Here is a 22,365-nt window from a genome sequence, read left to right on the forward strand (position 1 = left end):
TTGCAGAATAGAAAAGTCAACCTTCAAATACATAGGGAATTGCAAGGAGCCCTAAATACCTAAAACACTCTTGAAAAAGATAAAAAAGAAATTTGAAGTACGCACTCCTGATTTCAAAACTTACCACAAAGCTACATTAATCAAAACTGTATAGTACTGGCATAAGGACAGGTATATAGCTCAATGGAATAGAATTGAGAATCCAGAAATAAAACCAGACATGTACGGTCAACTCATTTTCAACAAGGGTGTCAAGACCATTCAATGGGGAAATAGTAGTCTCTTCAACAAATCATGCCAGGACAAGTGGATGTCCACATGCATTTCACATCATATAAAAACATCAATTCAAAATGGATCAAAGATGCAAATACAAGAGCTAAAACTATAAAACTCTTAGAAGAAAACCTAAGGGTAAATATTCATGATCTTAGATTTGGCAGTGTTCTTACATGTGAAACCAAAAGCATAAGCAATAAAAGAAAATAGAAATCAATTGGATTTCATCAAAATTAAAAACTTTTGTGATACAACAAATACTTATCAAGTCAGTAAAAAGACAACCCAGAGAATGCAAAAAATATTTGTAAATCATATATCTGATAAGAATCTATCCAGAATGTATGAAGAACTCGTACAACCCAACAGCAAAAAGACAAATAAATGAATTTAAAAATATGCAAACAACCTAATAAACATTTCTCCAAAGAAGATATACAAATGGCCAACAAACACATGAAAAGATGCTCATCAGGAAATGCAAATCAAAGCTCACACCTACTAGGATGGCTTAAATCAGAATAACAGACAATAACACATGTTGGTGAGAATGTGGAGAAACTGGAACCCTCATACATTGCTGGTGGGAATGTAAAATGATGCAGCTGCTATGGAAAACAGTTGGTAGTTTCTAGAAAGTTAAAGACAGAGTTATCATATGGTCCAGCAATTCCACTCATAAGTATATACCTAGAAAGAATTGAAAACCAGTGTTCAAACAAACACTTGCACACAAATGTTCACTGGAGTACTATTTACAATAGTCAAAAGATAGAAACAACCCAAATGACCAATCATCAGATGACTGCATAAACAAAATGTGGTACATCCACACAATGGAGTACTATTCAACCATACAAAGAATGAAGTATTGATACATGCTATAATATGGATGAACCTTGAAAACAATACACAAGTGAAAGAAGCCAGACACAAAACATCATATTTTATATGATTCCATTTATATGAAATACCCAGAATAGACAAATCCGGAGACACAGAAAATAGGTCAGTGGTTTCCAAAAGGTGGGACAATGAGGAAATGGGATGTGACTGCTTAACGAGTACTGGGGTTTCCGTTTGGGATGATAAAAAATTCTAGAACTAGACAGTGGTGATGGTTACTAAACATTGCTAATGTACTTAATGTACTTAAAGTGAATTGTACACTTTAAAATGGCTAAAAGGTATATTTAATTATATATATATATATATATATATATATATATATATATATATATATATATATATTTGTGTGTGTGTGTTAATATATATATAACCACAAAAAGAAACCTGTTCTAAAAGTTTTCCTATAAAGAGTCTTTGAGGTATCCTAAAATCATAAGTCATTTAGAAATAAAATAGTTACTGATTTTCTATATCAAGGGTTGACAAACTTTTCAGTAAATATTTTAGGTTTTTCAGGCCTTTCCCTGTTTCAACTACTCAACCCTGAGGTTACAGCATGAAAACAACCATAGACGTTAAGTAAGCAAATGAGTGTGATTGTGTTCCAATAAAACTTATTTACAAAAACAGAGAGCAGGCCAGATATGGCCTAGGACTGTAGTTGGCTAACCTGTTTTGCATAATATATTATTCTTCCTTATCTGTATATATGAGGTTATTATGAGAAAGTACAAATCTCTTGTCCCGATTTGCTGTATTACAAAGTTGATTTAAATAAAAACAAAACAAAAACAAAGCTGTGTCAGTATATAAAGTCTATAGTAGTAAAAGGTTTACATTCGTTGAGAATCAGATGAATTAGAATAAAACAAATTAAACTGATTCAAACAGAATTGACAAAACCATGCATTAATAAGCTTTATATTTACTTAAGCATTAGCTAAATGTAATTATCAATATGAACAACAAATAATCCAGAATCTTTTTTAAGCTAATAACTTTTTTTTCCTTTTGCCAACTAAACTGAGAGTATCTGGTATCAAACTTGACATAACTTCCTTTTTACTACTTTTCTCGATTTTTAAATAAGACTTGGAAACTTTCTAACACTATAAGCCTACTCTTTTTTCTGATATTGATTGTAACTAGCACTATATAGCTGAGTACTGTTCTCCAATAGAATTTTATTTTTCAGTTATGATTAAAAGGTCCTTAGAACATTTAAAGGAATTAGAACTAAGAAATGCTTACTTACTACTTCATAAACCATTACCAATTTGAGGTATTAACATATAATAATTTAGAAACAGAGCAAAAAGTAAAAAGAGCAACAAAGTGCTCAGTTAATCTACAAAACATAATCAGACCAGAAAAATCTGAAATTAAAAATTTAAGAGATGTTTTTAATAGTACAAACTTCAAAATAACTTGATATTGAACTCTAAATCTGCATCTTCTTTTATAGCTCAGCTAAAGTCTCAAATACTATGGAACATTAACTTTGAGTAAGCCCAAAAGAAAAGAAATTATAGCGAGTGACTCACAGACCTACACATAGTAGGTACTACTCATTGTTAGTTGAATGAAATCATGATAATAAATCACTTCATCCACGGAAAGCTACTCTCTCTAAATGAATAAAGTATCTTTTGCAAGCTAGTATCTAAAATTTTGTTCTCCCTATTCAATTCCTCAGCTTGGAGAAGATGGAGAATGGCACACAGAAATGATAAGAGTAAAATTTTTCCTTCCAACCATTTCCTCAATTCTTTTTCTTTTTCACTGCTTACCACTTAGTCTTTAAAAAGATCGTCTTAGTGAATGATAACCAAGATAGATAAAGAAACCTATCTTTCAAGTAATTTTGTCATTTTTTTCTTTCCTTTTTTTTTTTTTTAAGGAGGGCGCAGCTCACAGTGGCCCATGCAGGGATCGAACCCGCAACCTTGGTGTCATTAGCACCATGCTCTAACCAACAGAGCTAACTGGCCGCCCCAATTTTATGTCATTTCTGTAAAGGACTTTACATCAAGGGCAATTTCTTTTTTTTTTTAAGTGTAAAGTATTTGAAAAAGAAACCATTAGATAAGTCACTTTAAGTAAAATTCTAATTCTGAAAGAAAAATCTCTTATATTTGTTCTCTGAACATTTCAAAATCAAATATAAAAACATGACATCCTAAAGACACCATCTGTTCATGTATTAAAGATTCCCTGCTTTAGCAACATTTAAGTTTTTATTGTATTAAAAACTATGACATATCCCTTTTTTTGTAGAATAATTATTTTAGCATAGTAAGCGTCATGTAAACAATGACCACCAAGAAGTATGGCTTAAGAAAACAAAAGACAGATATGACACAATTGGAAATTTTTTTTGTATTGTCAAGCATTTGCATGCAGAGTATTAAGCATAAGTCAAATTCAAAAACATCACTGAAGGACTTAATTATGCATACAGAAAAACTGTATTGTTCTTTTCTAAAAGCAGTATTACTTTAATTGCGATAAGTTTAAAGTACTTACTCTAAAAGAGGTGGAAGTATTTCACAATTCAAAACAAAATCTCTGCATTCTGCATTGTCACCAGCAATATTACCAAGTGCCCAAACAGCCTCAGAAAAATAGGAAAAAAAATATTGTTACAATATTTTAAATAAGATGCTCCCTCTTAAGATGAGATTTTAGTACAGAATGAACAAAGTTTTCAAGAAGTTAAAATATGTTAGTAAGATAGTAAAAAGAAAAACTTAAAAGTGCTATTTAATAATATTTTTTAATTAAATTAAAGATAGGATTTTTTAAAATTTTGCATTTGCATAATTTCTCATCTAACTGAAATATTTCTTCTGTAAGAGATCCTGAATCTACAAGGAAAGACAAAAATATATCTATTTAGTGTCCAATTACCTACACTTAGAGGTTTGCTCCTACGCCAAGGAACCCACTCACTGGGAAGGGACTGATTTATAAAAGAAAAGAGAGTGACAAAGCACAGAAAAGTGTGGTAGAGTATGAGAATTGGCTCGGATTGATTCTTGAAAATAAGCTTAGAATTAGTTCAGGTTCATTATAATTTTTTAAATAAATGGTAGTAAAAGATCAAATTATTCACTTATTAAATTTCAGTTAGATCTGAAAATATGAAATGCAAATTATCATTTTATTATATTCTCATTTCAAATTTTTCATATAAGCACAAAAGTAGACATAAAATTTTCCCAATTGCAAAAGTAACTTATTTTAATGTTTAAAGCATAGGTTAATATTTTTAATATCTTCTCTGGACTTAAGTTTATTTTCTATTTTTTTAAGATAATCTTTTAAAGTAATGACATTTTCCCCTATAAAGTCTAATATTCTTTTGGTGGGGATATCAAGTTGTGTAACGTTTTGGAGGTCAACTTTGAAATATGTAATAACTTAAAAAATTTTTCTTTTGACAGGGTATTCATTTTTTTGTAATGAAATAATCAAGAGGCACGTAAAGACTGATATATAATATCACAAGATTATTAACAACACTAATAAGCTAGAAATAACTCCAATGTACAATTCAGGAGATAAATTATGGTACATACTTGAATGGATATCAGTAAAATTTTCTTGGAATATAATTAATGACATAAGAAAATGCTCCCAATATTAGTGTTAAATGTGTGTGTGTGGGGGGAGTATATATATACATATGTATATGTGTATATATATATATACATACATACATATATATATATATATATATATAACAAATCAATTTACATAAAAAGGATTTAAAACAAAATGTGAAAATATTTTATTTTCTTTGGATGACACAAATTATATGTATTTAAATTTTCCCTCTTATAACAACTATGAGAATTTATTCATAGAACCATTTTATAATGGTTCTGTTCGAAATCATGTAATGTTTTTTAAAACACAAAATAATCCATGTGCATGCTAAGAATAAGGAGTCGGACTGGACCAAGTTTAAAATCTGGTTCAGCCACTCAATATAACTTTGCTGGGTCTCAGTACGCTCTTTTATGAATAGGAATAGTACTTCCTGATAGCTGAAATGACACATATATAACCCCGGATGATGCCTGAGAGTTAGCTCATCCTCCCTTCTAATCTGACACTGAATAGAAATTACTGTATTTTAACAAATGCAATACAAAGGCAATTTGGTAGAAATGAATTTCAAATGGTAATCACAAATGGTTCTTTAATGAGAAAATTAAAATCTGGTAAATATACTAGTTCAAATTAGAAACTTACCTGTTCTTGAACATCCTCATGCTCTGAATTAAGAAGTTTGATAAAAATTGGAACAGCCCCAGTTTCAATCACTACCTTGGTATGCAGAAAAGTTCCAGATGCTATATTAGTTAATGCCCATGCAGCTTCAAACTAAGGAAAAATAAAGTAGAATAAATGAAAACACTAAAGAAATGTCAGAAAAATGGAGAAAGGAAGAGAGGGAATAAAGACTTAGCTGGACAAGTCTGAGATGAAGACTGGCTTATAATGGATAAGATTCAATGTGAAATCAGACTTTATAGATTAAAAACCTGTAATTTAAAAATAGAACTCTTCAATCTAGAAAAACAAGAACTGAGATGAATATAATGAAAATTTACAAAATCATGAAAAATAAATGAACACATTTGAATTTATAATTCATAAAATTCCTAATGTTTACTAATTAGAGAGCCAGGTATTCTAAAGCAGACAGTTTAAAAATAAATAAGACATTACTTAATAGAGCAATAGTATATTTATGGATCTTCGAATCATAAAAGGTACTTTCGTTTCCCTAGGGATCATCTAGTCTCAGCCTCCTCATGTAGAACTAAGAAAATTAGACGTCTAGAGATTTAGGTCATTAGTTCAAGGTCAAAGAGTTCACTGTTAGCAGAGCCACAAGCAGGACCTGTGGTATTCTTTTAAACATCAGACTCTGAGAAGTTATTCAAATCAATTCAATTAGAATTTGGATATACTTACATATGATAAATTTGTAACAGAAGCAACTGAGAAAATTCAACCTGTGTCTCCTAAACAGTAAACTAAATGATCTACAAATCCATTAGTAAACTAAGGAGTGACTACAGCTTTAAAAATATTTGGCAGAGACACCTTTTCACATTATGGTAGAGATCATTATGATTAATAACACAAAAATGCACCCAAAAGCATTACTGAAAGGCATGAAAAGTAGTTATTATTATGTATGAGACTAAGAAAAAATTTAAGGGAGGAATTTATACTTTAAAAAATGGAGACCATACGCCTAACCAATTATAGAAAATAAACTAAACTAAAGGACAATTAGAAGGTTACTCCATTAAAAAACCCTTAGGTATCTCTGGGAGAAAGCATTAGGAAAGAGCGGTGAATTGACAAGTCTATAGACTATAGAACAGATAACATAAAAAGAGTCAAGTGAGCAAGTGGGGAACTGTGGAAACTGGACAGCATAGCTGTAATTTTTTTAAAAGGAAGGAAAAAAATAACTTTCTAAAAAAAAGCAAGCAGAGCTATTCAGCTCCACTAGATCTTTACTTTACTATGTGGCAAAAATGCCAACTCTCCTGATTTGTGAAAAGACAAAAATTTAGATTTTCATTTGAAATTCCCCAATTTTTTAAAGTCCAGTTGTAACTCACATCCTTTAAAACATATGTAGGCCATAGATAGCTTGTCTGTGGGCTGGACTGGCCCCCAGTTTGAGGCCTATTAGTTAGACAGACCAAAGTTCTGAACTAGCATATTTCATACAAACTTGGGTGATATGGCACAGCAGATAGCTGTACCAAGACCACAGAACATAGTGTTAAATTTCATTACGTTTTAATTATAGTGATCAATAAACGCTCAAGTCTCTTATGTTCGTCTGGAATACTCTGAGCTCTCCGCACATGATATTCTCACAACCTAAAATTAATTTTCCTCTTTTCAGCCTGCCAAACTCTCATTTATCCTTAAGACTAGCCAGTAACCCTCCCTTTGTAAAGCCTTCCTGGACTTCCCTAAACAGGTAAAGTGCTATGATGTCTATGCTATCAAAGCACTTTGTTTATAGTTCTGTTAGAGCACTAAGCATATTACGGTATCACAGATCTGTTTATGTGTTTGTCTTCCCCAACAAAGTGTGAAGAATTTCTGCGGCGGAGGACAATATCTTATTTAATTTTGTAACTATAATGCCTTACGCAATATACAGCTCAAACTAAAATTCAATTTTATTTATTCACATTCACTCATTTTCTCTTTCATTCATTCAGAATTAAAGAGTCAAATAAACTAGGTATCAGGAGGCTTGGATTCTAGTCTGGACTCAGGACTTATGTATAAAGCAAATGGACTCAAAGTCATGATCTCTAGTCCTTACAGCACTAATACCTAAACACTTTGAAAACTAATTGACAGTAAGACTATAACATGAACAAAGTGGTCTTTTCCTCAGACACTCTTATTGCAAACATTGTCAACTATTTTCCAGCATAAAACTCACTGGGTAACATTCACATGTGCAACACATTCCATTGCTTATTATTAAAATGTAAGGACCTTTCCCAAATTATTCAGATAAGTGGAACACTCTTCTAAGTTGTAATTTCAATAGCTATTACTAAAATACCAGTAACAGTCCTCCATTAGTGACAGTAATATTGATAACCCAAGTGTAGGTTTTGTGCAAATCCTGATAGCCGTAATCCCACCCTGTTCTCTTACTTAAGAATATATGTATGTAGCAATGAAGGTCAGTAAAAGCAATCTTTTTTTTTATTATTTTATTTTATTTTAACAGTAACGTATTTGTTAACTTCAGTAATCTACTATTAGTTGCCAATTATTAGGAAGACATTTTAAAACTGTCACTGCAGTATAACTGAGAAGTAATATTTTTTAGAGAAAACCTAACTTTGGTCACATTTTTAGATTATACTGATTTTTTCTTTTTTCAAAAAAAAAAAGAAAAGTCAGATAAAATATTTTAAGAGGTAAAAGAGTTTATCCTAAGTTACCACCCAAGTTAACTAAGAGCCAAAATAAATTTAACCGTAAATTAACATTTTAGCTTGAGGTTTTCTGAAACAAAAGTTATTAAAGGTTGACAACTACAAAATTTTTTATTAATATCAGGAATGATTTTATAAGCTTATCCCAAAATTGTTTAATAAAATAACAGTTCCTAGAAAAAAATAGCATTGCAATCATGACCATGGCAAGACAAGTGGAACTACCTTTTCCTTTAATTGCCAAGTATTCACTGAATGCTTAAGTTGCTTTCACTAGAAATTTTCATTATGTCATTTCTGGAAAGAGATTAAGAAAGAAAACTATAGAACTCACTTGTAAAGTACAATTTTCATTTCTTTCAAGAAATTTCACAAATCTCTGTACAACTCCTGGTTTCTGTATAACTTGATCAATTGGTGGATTAGGTTCTAAAATTTTAAAAAGAAGTAAGTTATTATACAGACACAAAAAGACAATCATCTGTTCCCTGTTATCAATTAACAGGCACACAAAATAACTTTCTTAGGTTTCACTGACAAAGTTTAAAACTCTTAGCTGGATGTAACTGAAGAAAACAAATGTTCTCATAATTACGATATTTCTTGCATAGCAAATTCTTTTTCAATAACGATAATGACAAGAAAATTTTAAAATATTTACTGCACAAATATTTAAATTTCAGAAGTTGAAAGCCATTTAGGAGGCCAGCTCAACAATATGGGAGTATTTCAGACCAATACTCTCAAAACACCAACTAAAAGATAATGTTCCCACTAATTCTTTATAACCATACTCCAATTTCCAGGATGTCTCCTTCACTATCAGCCATGAACTGCCTAATATCTCTCAGCCAGATGAGGTTCTATTTTGTCAAGATATTATTTATTATTTGAAGAAATACTATTGGACTATCTAGAATTCTTGATGAATTTTCATGAAATGCAGGGGGCTTTTAATTATAAAATCGCTAAGAAATTTTAAAACAAAGACATGCAAAATTAAATCAAAGATATTTTAGCGACTGGCAATCTAAGTACCAAGAACTCTTTCTTCTCCCTTGGCTTCAACAAAAAGCATATTCTTGTGATTTTCCAGGAACTTCTCTGTTGATGTTCCTTTGGGTTAGTTTTCTCCCTGTTATTTATTCTCTTTGTAGAAAATTTACCTATTTTGCTAATTCACTTATCACTTATGATTATCATTTGTGATAATTCACAAACTTAACCCTCATAACTGGAATTCTCTCCTAGACTCTAGACCACATTTTCAAGTGTCTATTGGCCACATGTTTTTCTCATGGCTTCTTTAAAATGTACCATAACTAAAAGCAAATTCATAACATCACTATGCTTATACCTTCCTCTTGCCCTGTACTCACCACCCAAAGTTGTCTATTACTGAGTAATCTGTCCACCTACTCATAGGAGAGAAATCTCATTTCCACTTTTGACTCTTTCTTTTCTTCTTAATTCTTCTGTTTGACTGTGTTACTGATCATAAATAACTCACACATACAAATGTTAACATATTGTGTTTAATCAGTAGAATAAGTGAATGGTAAACATAAAAGATCTATACAAATCCTGTCCTTTTAATATAGGAAAACCTTATTAGGTTTTAAATCAGTTTAAATCTTAGAAATCATGTTCTCAATTGTTAAGAAAGGTTTGTTTAGAAATGGACTTCTTTCTTCCTTTTTTCTACAAATTTGCTGACCTTCTAATTTGTTAAAAAATTAGATGTCTGTAATGTTAGTAAAGCCACACACAAAGTTTTGCTTGGGTGTTCTAAACAGAAAGTCTGAATTCTTCAAAATGTAAATTCCAGACCCTACTTTAAACTGTTGTGATAGTTACAAAACACCAACAGGACAAAACAATTTATATTATTAATGCCTTTACCCCCATCTTTTAAAAATTGAAAACAAAATTATAAGGCTGTAGTTACCACTTGCACGTTCTAGTTTTTTCTCTTCTTTCCAAGACAAAATTCTAAATCTACTCTCTTCCATTTTTTTAAAGCAATGAAAATTTTGTCTTACTCTTTTTATTTGAGGGGAGAGAAATGGGAGGTTGAGAAAAGAAAGAAAGCATAGGGTTTTCTGGTTAGAGAGTGAGAGAAGTGGGTATTGAGACTGTCAGCTATAACTAAATATGTAGATAAATATAGATATAATACATACATAGATATAAGGACCCTATTATGGTCTCTTCCTGGAAAATAACTTTACAGTTGCTTCATATAAAAGAAAGCAATTATAGTACACTTGCATCATCAGCTAATCTAAAAGGTATCTTGAACTATCAGAAGCTGCAGACTTCCCAAAACGGCCTACAAAGATCTCCAAGTTTGGATTTGCCATCGGTAGCCAGGCAACAAAGAAAGCCTAAGTCATAGCCATCAAACTTGTATAAGTAAGCCTAAAGAAACTGTTTCAGCTCTTGCTCCAAAAACTCTTTCAGAAGCAGCAGCGTTTAATGAAGATGAAGACAGCGAACCAGAGGAAATGCCTCCAGAAGCAAAGATGAGGATGAAGGATGTCAGAAGGGATACACCAACGTCAGCAGGACCATACTCCTTCAATAAAGCAAAGCATGGATTTTCTGATAACCAAATATGTAAGTGAAACAAAAATCTCACCTTGGAAATGCCCATGACCAAGCCAATTTAATGATGTGTTTTGAAATTGGGGTGTGGGCTGGGTGTAAAGTTAAAAGGAGCAGTTTCCTTTTTAAAGAATAGTATAAGACTATCTTTGAAGTTGCCTTTTTTCCTTTTTCTTTAAAGATTGAGTGGTACACTCTTACAATAAATGAGAGTTTGAAATTAGAGGTAATTTATGTTTTACATACAGATTTCAAGACATTTGCTAACTTTGTAGTTTCATGTGATTGGTTTCCAAAAGTTACAGATAATTTTAAAAAATCAGGAATGGTAACTTTTTAAGAACTGCATATTTTTTGGAGACACCTAGTAGCACATTATGAAGGAAGAAAAAAGTTATTGTCTGTTTAAACTGCAAGCAATTACTCTCTAAATTAACTCTCTTATTAACATAAACTTTCTTGCTCCCAGAAACAGCCTTTTCTTGGAAGGAAAATGTTACTGGACTATTGACTGAAAGTAAATTAGATAAAATTAAAATATTGCTTTTTTTCCTAATGGGCATTTGTTTTGTTTCAAGTCATAAACTAGATTATTACATTGCTATCAGTGAATACAGATGCTTAGTTCTTTAAAATACATTTTTAAATTTCATGTAAACTGTTGAGTATTTGAAATAGCCCAGTTCACCATAACGGGTCTTGTCTGCCTTCATTAGTCTTCAAAGAACAGCTATTTGCAATCAGGTAAATCAGTATTTTGGTTTTTGTTATTAGATAGTTCTATAAGCATCTCCACCAGATCTTGAGGAAAGTCATAGGAAGCTGTTTTCTTTTAAAATACACACCACCCCCCAAAATTTTAAATGTACATAATACTTAAATATTTGGCTTTTATTTTTCAAAAGGTAATAAACACCAAAAAAAGCAACACTATATGAAGATGGAAAATGAGAAAAATGTCCTTTCTACAACTTTGTCAAAACATTTAAGTTACTAACTTGTGAAATCCAGTTTGATTTGAACTTACTATTTGAATTCTCATTTAGTCCAATAATACGGTTTAAGTGTATACATATTGACCAATGGCCTCAAATGCACATTTTAGGTACTGAAAACAGAAGGAAAGAAAATGCATCTTTATACATTTTATGGACTCTTTGACCACATATACTTTGTTAGATCTGTGTATTGGAGGGTTTTGATTTTTTCTGTATTTTTGTATTGTATGTGAATTTTTTTTTTTTAATGTGATAGTTAAACACATCTTTAAAGGCACAGTCATAGATTTAAAAAAAATGCAGTATAATAATTTCCTTGAAAACTCCTACAAAGTTATATTTGCAAGCGGCTTCAGACTGTCTTAATGGTGGTAACTACTCACTCAGCTCTTTTAATGGGTAGTAACTCCAGAGAAGCAGCCTGTATATATATTTCTAATGCTTTGTTTACTTGCCTTTAAGTTCAAAGTAAGCCCCAAGTAAAACAATAGAAACGTATATAGAATTATTAGTTCTTACTTACGTGATTTAATTATATCAAGATACATGAATTTAATTTGCTTTAATGTAGGCAAAACTTTCATTTTTGTACCTTTTACTGTTTATGTCAAAATAACACCCCTCACCTAAATATTCTTTTCTTTACTCAAATGAAGTATTAAACTACGGTCAACATGGGAGAAAGAAACAACTGAGATGAATGTCTTTACTAAAATACTAATAAATTTGTCAAACTAAAAAAAAAAAAATGGGGAAAAGAAATTAAAGATCTGATTAATTGATCATCCTATGATGTTATGCCACCATTTAAAAAATCATGTCTGAAAAATCTGTCTACAGGAATTTAAAAACATGTTTCTATAACTTTGCTTCTTGGCAGCAGGAATAATGATTTTTATATTTGGTTCTTTAAATTCGTTTATATTTGCAAATATTCTACATCAACATGTGTTACTTTGATAATATAATGTTAAAAAATAGATGTTATCTAAAAATATATTTTAAAGAAAAATAAAGACCTCCTGGCAAAGATAAGAGCCTTAAAATAAAAAATTAAAAAAACCTCATAAATAAGACACTACTGCAGAATCATGTAATATCAAATAAGCATAAATAATTCTTGCCTTTAGAAAGCAGCTTTCTAAATTTCTGTGTTGCTGTTAGTTGTTGATCAGCATTATTAGAAAAAATCATCTGAATCATATCTGTGGTAATAACTTCTTCCTAAAACACAGAAAATATAATTTATCACTTAAATATTTTGCATGAATAGTATTTGTTGCAAACACTGTTTCTGAAATATTGTTGAAGTATAATTTGAAATAGATTTTTGTAATATCTACCTCTGGAATGGGTACAGTGGAACTGATATCCGGATCCTGGATAGGACTTTCTAGCATAGAGTCATCATTTCTGGGCAAAGAGACATTTCTACGTTTGAACAGCTGTAATAAAGAGAAATCACTTTATACAATGAGCTTTCCACGAAACGCTGAATTCCCATGGAATTATATTTTTCTTTCAAGTGAACAAAACAAACTAATAATTTTATCATTTAAAATTCTGAATATTTTAGTATCTCCCAATCATTAAACCATGAAGATCTAAATTATCTGTGAGAAGTTAGACTTGCTGGGCTAGGTTAGCTCTTGTCCTGTAGACTGCTCTGGGTCACTCTTAATCTCAGGTCTTTTACCGAAGGCCAGTCCCATGAGTAGAGAACACATTCACATTTTACAGCATTTGAAAAAAGCACATATGCCCACAGTAGCTTATGAGATATCTAAGAATTTTCCCAAGAAAATCTTAATTAAAAAGTAAACCTGTCACATGGGAGAAATAATGTGGTATATATTAACAGAAATAGAATACCAAACTAACAAGGAATAAAGAACTCTCAGGAAAAATGGCCCTATGCTTATTAACTCAGGAATGGATAGAATTAAAGAAAAAAAGAGGGAGGAAAGAAACAATGGTGAGGTCACTGAGAGAGATTTAAAGGTACATCTACTAACTCAAAATTCAGGGTGAAAAAGCTAGTATATTTTTATAGGTAAATAATACTACTCTTCTTCAATCTGTGCACAGTTTCTATCTAATCGTTCACTCAACAGATTATTTTCTTGGAGTACAATAGGTACTGTGCTAGATATGCTGTAGATAGGGAGATGACAAATCATAATCATGTTTGTACAGCAGACCTTTTTTCTACTTTCTTCATTGCTAGTCCTTTTCACACATTAGTTTCATTCATGTATGTGAGGCCCACACCCTCCTTATTATTTATGAATTTAATTTATACACTAAATTTAAGTGTATCTTGGAATGAAAAATGTTCAGATGCAGTCTTTTAAATGATTTTTCTATTCCTTATATCACACAGATGAAGTTCAAATAGAGAAGGCTAAGAGGTCTTGCTGATGAGACTAGAGGAGGAACAGTATGAGCAGCATAGGAAGAAGACTATAATTAACTTAGGAGCAAGAGCTACGAAAACCACAAAACATCAAATGAAATAATATTGTTTTAGGAGGCAAATTTTATAATGACAAATGGAAGTGATCTAAATAGGCTCAAGAGTAAAAATTTCTTAGCACTGGGTTAGAAATATGATTAAAAAAATAAAATATGTATCAATAAAACAGAAGTCATTCCTGTCAGTGATTAAAAATAGCACAGGATTCTGCTTCATGAATTTGCTAACATTATTCCTGAAGTCCAAGAAATAAAAGAATAGATTTATCTATATTCAACTTCCTAAAACACTTTTTCATTTAAAATGACTTAAAAATTAGCAATAATAATACAACTTCTGAAATCTGTAATCATAATATTTTTGTGTTTGAATTATTTATTTTATTTTATTTTATTTTTTTAAAAGAATAGGGGATTTTATTTATTTTTTATTATTTTCCTTTTTTTCCCCCAAAGATTTTATTGGGGAAGGGTAACAGGACTTTATTGGGGAACAGTGTGCACTTCCAGGACTTCCCTCCAAGTCAAGTCGTTGTCCCCTCAGTCCCAGTCGTGGAGGGCGCAGCCCAGCTCCAGGTTCAGTCGCCGCCGCCAGTTCAGGGGGTGCAGCCCACCATCCCCTGCAGGAGTCAAACCGGCAACCCTGTGGTTGAGAGCCCACTGGCCCATGTGGGAATCGAACCAGCAGCCTTCGGAGTTAGGAGCACGGAGCTCCAACCACCTGAGCCACCGGGCCGGCCCCGTGTTTGAATTATTTTAAAACACCTACCTGTTCTTCCCTTTTTTGTTTTCGAAGTTGTATTCCTTCTTCTTCTCTTCGTCTACGCATCTCTTGGGGATTTAGGGCTTTATTCTTATAACTTTTCATTCTATAGTTGTCTTTCCCTGGACTAGCCATAGCATCTTAAGTTTAGGAAAGAAAAAAAGGATACTGATAATTCTCAAAATAACATGAGATATTTACTCTAGGGTAACTAAATTCCGGCTCACTTATTAAATAGACCAACAAAACCCATTCTGAAAATTATGTACAAAGAACACATTCCCCCACTTCCATATCAAATTGGGTCAAGTGACCTAATATTTTAGGATGAATCTACCAAACAAATAATATATTCTGGTCTAAACACAGACAAAGTCATTACCCTAATTTCAATGATTCTAATATGCATGCCCCGGTCCTTGGTATTTTAACCTTTCTGAGTGGGATGCATCTTAAAATCATGGTCAGCTAGGAAATAATCATGAAATAGTTGGATTAAAACCTCCTAAATTACAGCTTCCGACAAGATCAAGAAATAGACAGCAATAGAATGTCTTACTTTCAATGGAATATGATATTAGGCTTCAATAAGCACACCTCAAATATTTATTGGGGTCTGGCTTCTTCCATTTACTTAAGGCAGCGCTTAAGAACTAAGGCCACACAGGTGATGATTTGAATCATGATTGCAATACCAGTTTTCACTACTACAGTATAATTAGTTCTTTTTAAATACTGAAATACTTGTATACTTTATTTTAGATAGTTTTATTACAAATGTATTTTAAAATATTAACATTTATAAAAAACATTTTATAGGCATTTAAAAATATTTTATATAAATATGAAATTTTATATTTATAATATATGTAATAGATTTACTTTCAGAAAAAGAATTATAAACACTTTTTAATAATAGTGTTATATTGATTATTTTGATATCTAAAATGAATACTAAATTACTGATATTATACCCTACCTTGGATTTACACATAAAAAATGAGTCTAATGCAGGGTTTCAACTTGAATTTAACATAATTAATGGCTACCTGAAATGCTATTCTGATAAATTCTGAGAACATACCCATGTCCAACCAGAGAGGATGTAGTGATCAATTAGCACTTAGGAAGTAAACACAGAGAAGAGGCTGGCATTTCTCTGCCATCCCTGATGTAGAAGAGATAGACTAATGACAGGCAAATTATATTGTGAGCAGTAAAGTACACTAAGACATTTGCATTTGATCCTATGAGAGTACAGAACACAAAGCAACAAACTGGGCCTTAGGGAGTTTTGTAAGTCCTAACAGTTTATCCTGTCTTAAAGGATGAGCAAGAATTTCCTAGGGAAGATGATAAAAGAGAAAAAGGAAGGAACAAGCATCTCAAGCAGAGGGAATACATGTAAAGGCAGAGCTCTTCAGAAGCCTGACATAAACACAAAACAGTAAGAAATTGAGTGTGCCTGAACAAGAGGACACATGGGAGAAGGAGAAGATTAAGCTATAAAGATAGCTAAGAACACATGGGTCCTGCAATCTGGTTGAGAAATCTGGACTCAATACTAAGGAATACAACTAAAAAAAATAAAGAGAAGGTTGTTTCAAACCTTGATGATGAAGAACTGAACTAAATTAGTAGCTGCATTGGAAATATAGAAGACAGTTTGATTCCAGAAACATTTCAGAAATTGATGCAATTACAGGCAAAACGAATGTAAGGAATGTATGGTGAGGAAGAAAAGGGAGTTGATGACTACGTGGTTTTTAGCTTGAGCTATAGCATAATGACAAAGTAACACAAGACAGGGAATAGAGATGGACGATCAGAGTGATGGTTTGGTTGCTTGCCTGCTTGTTTTTGAGACAAAAATAATGAATACAATCGTTTTATTTTTTCAATTTACATGCAGGAAAGGAATCACTATTTTAGTATACGGTCCTATAAACTTGACAAATGCATGGACATATAAATGTCACAGTCAAGATACAGAACAGATCTATCACCCCAAAACACTTCCTTGGGCTATTAACTCTCCTCCAACCCTTAACACCTGGCAATCACTGATTTGTTCTCCACCTCCATGGTTCTGCCTTTTCCTGAATGTCACATAAATGGAATAGTAACAGTGTGTAGTTTTAAACTAGCTTCTTTCATTTTGCATAGTGTATTTATGAGTAGTTCAGATTGTTGGCATGTACCAATAGTTTATATTCCTGCTTATTGTTAAGTAGTATTCTACTATATGGATATTTCACAGTTTATTAGTTGAAGGACGTTTAGGTTGTTTTTAGTTCGGGGCAGTTACGAATAAATCTGTTATAAATATTCATGTACAGGTTTTTGTGGAAATATAAGTTCTCATTTTTCTTGGGTAAATATCTAGGAGTAAGGATTGATAGATAACATGGCAAGTGTATGCTTCAGATTTCAGAACAAACTTTCAAACTGCAAAGTAACAAACATTTTGCATTCTCATCAATGTTTAATGGTTCTTGTTGCTCAACATCCTGTCTACACTTGGCATTGTCAGGACTGAACTAGAGCCATTCTAATAGGTGTATAGCGGTGTCCATTTTAAACATGTTATATTTATAGTACTTTGGGCACATATAGATGGTTGAAATATGGGTCAAAACTCAGGAGAAGAGTCCTCCTGATTGATCATCCAAGATCATGTAGAGCTACAAAAGAAAGATGACCAAAGGAGAAATCTTGAAGATGTTTACATTTGAGTAGAAAAGGAAAAAGCAAAGGAAACCAAAAAAGAAAAAGGTCAAAGAAACAGAATAAGAGTCATGAAAAAGAAAATTCAAAACATAAATAAGTATTTCACATAGTACCGTAGCACTAACAGGCCACTCAATTTATGCATTCATTGATCCACTCAGCAGACGTAAGTGCCTACAATAAGCCAATTACTATAAGAAACATCAGATTTGATAATTAGGTCACTGGTAAAGATAGTGAGAGAAATTTCATTAGTGGTGGAGCTAAAGGTAGAACAGAATGGAATGAGGACTTAGGAATGATTTAAAAGGTCCTTTGTGCCTTTGAATTTAACACACGTATATCCTAGTAATTAAAGTACAATTGCAATCGACCAAAATCCCTCTTTAAAATATATAATGAATTAATTCAGCAATACAGTGTGCACCTACAAATATTTATCATTAGAAACAGCTTAAATTTTATTAATAACAATGTTTAGCATTATTCTCTAATTAATTCATATATAAAAATTTGGTCTCATTAGTAAGAGCTTAATCTCTTGGAGGAGAAAAATAGAGATCAGAGTTCATTACGGATAAAACTGAGCTTCAACATTGTTGAGTTATGCTCAGTAAGTATAAAATACTTGAGCAAAATGAAATGTTCACAGCAATAATCCTCTTAAAAATATTTATCACCTATACATTAGGCATTATCTAGGCCCTTGGCCTCTACACTTTTTTGATCACATATCCTTATATATTGCATATTCATTCTCAATGTTTATATATTTATACACATGTATTACTAGCCTAATAAACTATCCCTTTATAAAATCCAGAAACAGAAATTTTTTTAAAGTTAATAGTTTTAAAAGGTAAACTAAAATAAGTTCTATTTTTTTCCTTTCCACATCTGATTAAATCACCTTGTGCCTCCGCCCAACACCTGTACTAGACAGTACTTCTAAGACCATTAATCTAGTGACCACATTAAACCTTTCAATATAAACATGTTAACCAAATAAAATCTAGCCAACAACTCATATATCATTTGTTCCTCTTTCTTCTACAGTACTAATTTCTTGCCTCTTATTTAAACATCTTCAGCCTTACTGCTGTTGCTTTAAAGAGGACATAAAGTCTAAGGAAAATGATCTCTCTAGGTGCCTCACCCAATAGGACTGTTTCATTCTCTGGAAAATAACTTTGAAGGTACTTTAAAGGCTGCTGTCATCACTTCTCGACCTTTTGGCTAAGATCAAGTATAGTATCTGTTCTTAGTTTAATTAAGGCTGCTGTCTCATACAAGTTATCTTAAATATAAGAAATGCTACTCAGATACTTTAAGGTTGCAGAACAGAGGAATTGTTTTTTTCAGTCGTAAGCTTATTTTTTACTCACCTCTTTGAAAAATTGTGTTGAGGATAGGCAAATAACTGGAATGCAAAAATTTTCTACATCTATTACCAGAATTTCTTGTGCTTGTAAGCCTCCAACTCTATGGGTTTGGGTGCCTGTTAGTAAAATTACAAGACTGGTACAAAGGGGGAGGTGTGCTGACTTCAGCCCCTACAACTGAACAAACAGTACTTAAAGATCCAAAGGATAGAAATGTTTCTTGGTAACCCAGAAAATAGGTCACTTTCCTACAGCAAAATGAATCATTGAATGTTGTAATGAAGAGACATCAAGTCAGAAACATTTTTAATGTGTAAAAACAAGCCCAAGAGTAAATGCCAATGGCATATTCTTCTTCAGTATCACCATCCCATTTCACAGCTTTCAGATCCTTTCATATCTTACACATTATCGAGGAAACACTACTAAATTTTCGTCTTAGACAGGAGTTGACAGACGATGAGAGGCATCTAACCCACGCTTGCCGTCGTCGGGACTGAGTCCTTCCAGCCACCTGCACCCAAGTGGAAGAGGGCCGCTGGTCCAGGTAGAGGGTGCGACGTGTATGTAGGCCCCGGGGACTGAACCTGCCCTATTCTTGACACTATGGTACTTCTAATAAGCTGCAGAACACAGACGCTGAGTCCCAGGAGTGAATGTCAAGGTTTGACACGACCACGTACTGAGAAGAGAAACTACTGAGAAAAGGCGAAGCGGCGAGTGGATGATATCGGCTGCCTCAAGCTCTTTCCGAGGACCAAGCCTGGCTGTCTAAGAGGATCTGTAGTCCCCGCGCCTCCGCGTCCGCTTGGGAAAGGTCCGACTGCCACGCCCCCGCCACCGCGGTCCCCCTTAGGGGACCCTGAGAAAACGCCCCGCATGGCCTGGCCCTGAACCCTATGCAAGGAAAGGGGTAAATACAAACAGCCCAGGAACTCGTAGCTCCCAAAGGGACCAAGCCCGATGGTCACCCAACCTGGCCTGTGTCACTCCCACTTACCCATTAGACTAGCACGAGCCGGTACACTGACTTCTAGTCCTCCGCTGCGGCGTCTGCTCCGGGTAACAACGTGGTCGCCGCTCCGCCCCTAGCGTTGAGCGTAGCGACCAGGTTCGCAACTCAAAATGGCGGCCACCTGAGCCCCTTCCCCGAGACCCCGAGGTTCGGCTCCCAGAAGCCCTTGCATGAGGCGCCCGCAGCAGCCGCGGTGGCGGCGGCGAAGGCTGCACGGATCCGCAGCGGGGCGGGGAGAAGGCGCGTCCCAGCCGCACCCACCAAAGGAGGAGCCGGCGTCCGCACACGCTCACTGGGCGCAGTCCCTGTGGCAGGAGTGTGTCCTACTGCCCTAGTCCTGCGTGAGGGTTCTCAGTCGATCATTCATTTGTTCGATCATTCATTCGGTCATCAGTTTGCCATCCATCCATCCATCCATCCATCCATCCATCCATCCATCCATCCATCCATCCATCCAACAACGTAGTACTAATGGAGGGCCTAATCTGTGCCAGGTATTGTTTTAAATATTGGAGCCACAGCAGTGTACACAACGGATAAAAATCCCAACCTCATGGAGTTTTACAGAGGCTCTTGCCTTCTTCAGCTTCATTAACTTCTTATATACTCTCCTTGGTTTCAAGTTTTTCAATTTGCCATTTATTTAAAATTTTGTATTCTATAACATCTGTGGATTTTTGTCAAAAAAGTAGTCACTGATATATGAAGTAAATAACTAAATTAGTGTAAATATGTATAGCCTTGTAATCCATCCTGGAGTTCAAACAATATTAAAAACAGACTGTTTTCTAGATGCAATGCTAGGCACAGAATGTACGAGATAAATTATACATGATTCCTACCCCCAAAAAGCTCCTATTTTCCATCTCTTGTTCTTTCTATTTTTTACAAATTTTGGGGGTTCTCTCTCTCTCTCTCTCTCTCTCTCTCTCTCTATATATATATATATATATATATATATATACACACACACACCAGGGGTGCCCAAAAAATGTATACACATGACTTGTATTTAGCTTTTGTTACCAGTACATATTATTACAATTTTAATATAGTTGTTTCCTTTCTTAAAATGTGTATGCATTTTTTGGCACCATATATATATACATATATATACATAAATGTGTATATATATACACATATATAATATTAGTCTTACTATTGTATTTTTTAATTCCAAGAGCTATTTCCTATTTTTGATTCAGGGATTAAATATCTTTTCTTGTCTCTCTGAAGATATTAATTGCAGTTTCCTTGAGGTATTCTTTTTCTGTTTTATTCATTATCTATGTTTCTTCAGAGTTCATTTTTTTCCTTTTTGATCATTTTGGATTTTTCTTCTTTCCTACAACACACTGCACTCCAATGCCTGGTGATTCTTGAGAATCCATTCATATTTAAGAGTGAGACACTAAAGAAACCTATTGTAAGTTTGTGTATTAGTGGGGCTTGTTTACTCACTGATTGTTGGCCTCCCTACAGAGTGATAAAATAGGATCTTGGCTATATTTCACTGGAGGATTTTCTAAAAGTCATTCTCTTGGACCAATGGTTTTCTCTGGAGAAGAATTCTCCAATCTCCTGATTTGGAGGCACAAATCAGACATCAGAATGTGATGGTAGAAAATGGCTAAAGGCATCATAATTCAGAATTTAGCTTTCATTATTCCCCATTTTCAGTCCAACAGCTTGACTCCCACCCTTAGCTGTGCATTTCTAACTTCATAGCCTCTCAGTTTCATTTTCTTCATAAACTAAGAGTGTAGTGTTCTGTCTTTGGGGGAAAGATGAGTCACTTGGCAACCTGATGATGGAGGAAATCTGGAGGTAGGGTCCTAACTGCTCCTTATTCAGAATTTCAGCGAAATATTCCTCTTTTCAGGCCCAAATTTAATATCTTTTCCAGAAGTATCTGGTCTTTCTGAACATCTCAAGAGTTATGGTGTATAAATTGACTAGTTATTGGTTGACTTCTTAGCTAAATTGGTTACTACTCATCCATCCTTTTTCTAGCTTTCAAATTTTAAAACATCTTATTAGTATTTATTTTTATTATTACTTTTATTCTATCATTTTAGATTTTGAGAAGCAGGGAATATAAACGCACATGTTCAATTTGTCATGCTCAACCACTCAACCCCAAAAATGATTTTTAAAATATGTACTGTACCTCATCAGTTCATGCCACTCTATTTAAAAA

General features: G+C 33.3%; 2 protein-coding genes and 1 pseudogene across 4 annotated transcripts in view; 2 read left to right on the top strand and 1 right to left on the bottom strand.

Moving 5' to 3' along the window:
* Positions 1-11,787, top strand: part of FAM162B (family with sequence similarity 162 member B) — a 46,811-nt gene extending 35,024 nt beyond the window's left edge. Inside the window, exon 4 of the mRNA XM_019741360.3 lies at positions 10,659-11,787. Coding sequence (XP_019596919.1) covers positions 10,659-10,724 — 66 coding nt within the window. The 3' untranslated portion in view covers positions 10,725-11,787. The remainder of the gene's footprint in view (positions 1-10,658) is intronic.
* KPNA5 (karyopherin subunit alpha 5) overlaps positions 1-20,562 on the bottom strand; it is a 43,458-nt gene extending 22,896 nt beyond the window's left edge. The window contains exons 1-7 of one of the 3 annotated variants that reach the window (XM_019741357.3): positions 20,151-20,542; positions 15,045-15,178; positions 13,144-13,245; positions 12,925-13,024; positions 8,530-8,624; positions 5,449-5,580; positions 3,715-3,803 (exon numbers count right to left, since the gene is read on the bottom strand). In XM_019741357.3, the coding sequence (XP_019596916.2) occupies positions 3,715-3,803; positions 5,449-5,580; positions 8,530-8,624; positions 12,925-13,024; positions 13,144-13,245; positions 15,045-15,178; positions 20,151-20,154 (656 nt within the window). In that variant the 5' untranslated portion in view covers positions 20,155-20,542. Of the gene's footprint in view, positions 1-3,714; positions 3,804-5,448; positions 5,581-8,529; positions 8,625-12,924; positions 13,025-13,143; positions 13,246-15,044; positions 15,179-20,150 lie in introns of all 3 variants that reach the window. The other 2 variants (XM_074333482.2, XM_074333483.2) reach the window with 2 other exon arrangements.
* LOC141572005 (U2 spliceosomal RNA) lies at positions 18,985-19,154 on the top strand (annotated as a pseudogene).
* Positions 20,563-22,365: the final 1,803 nt, after the last annotated feature.

This window comes from Rhinolophus sinicus, chromosome 2, assembly GCF_057876585.1.
Source record: "Rhinolophus sinicus isolate RSI-liver-muscle chromosome 2, RSI-T2T, whole genome shotgun sequence".
Lineage (NCBI taxonomy): Eukaryota > Metazoa > Chordata > Mammalia > Chiroptera > Rhinolophidae > Rhinolophus > Rhinolophus sinicus.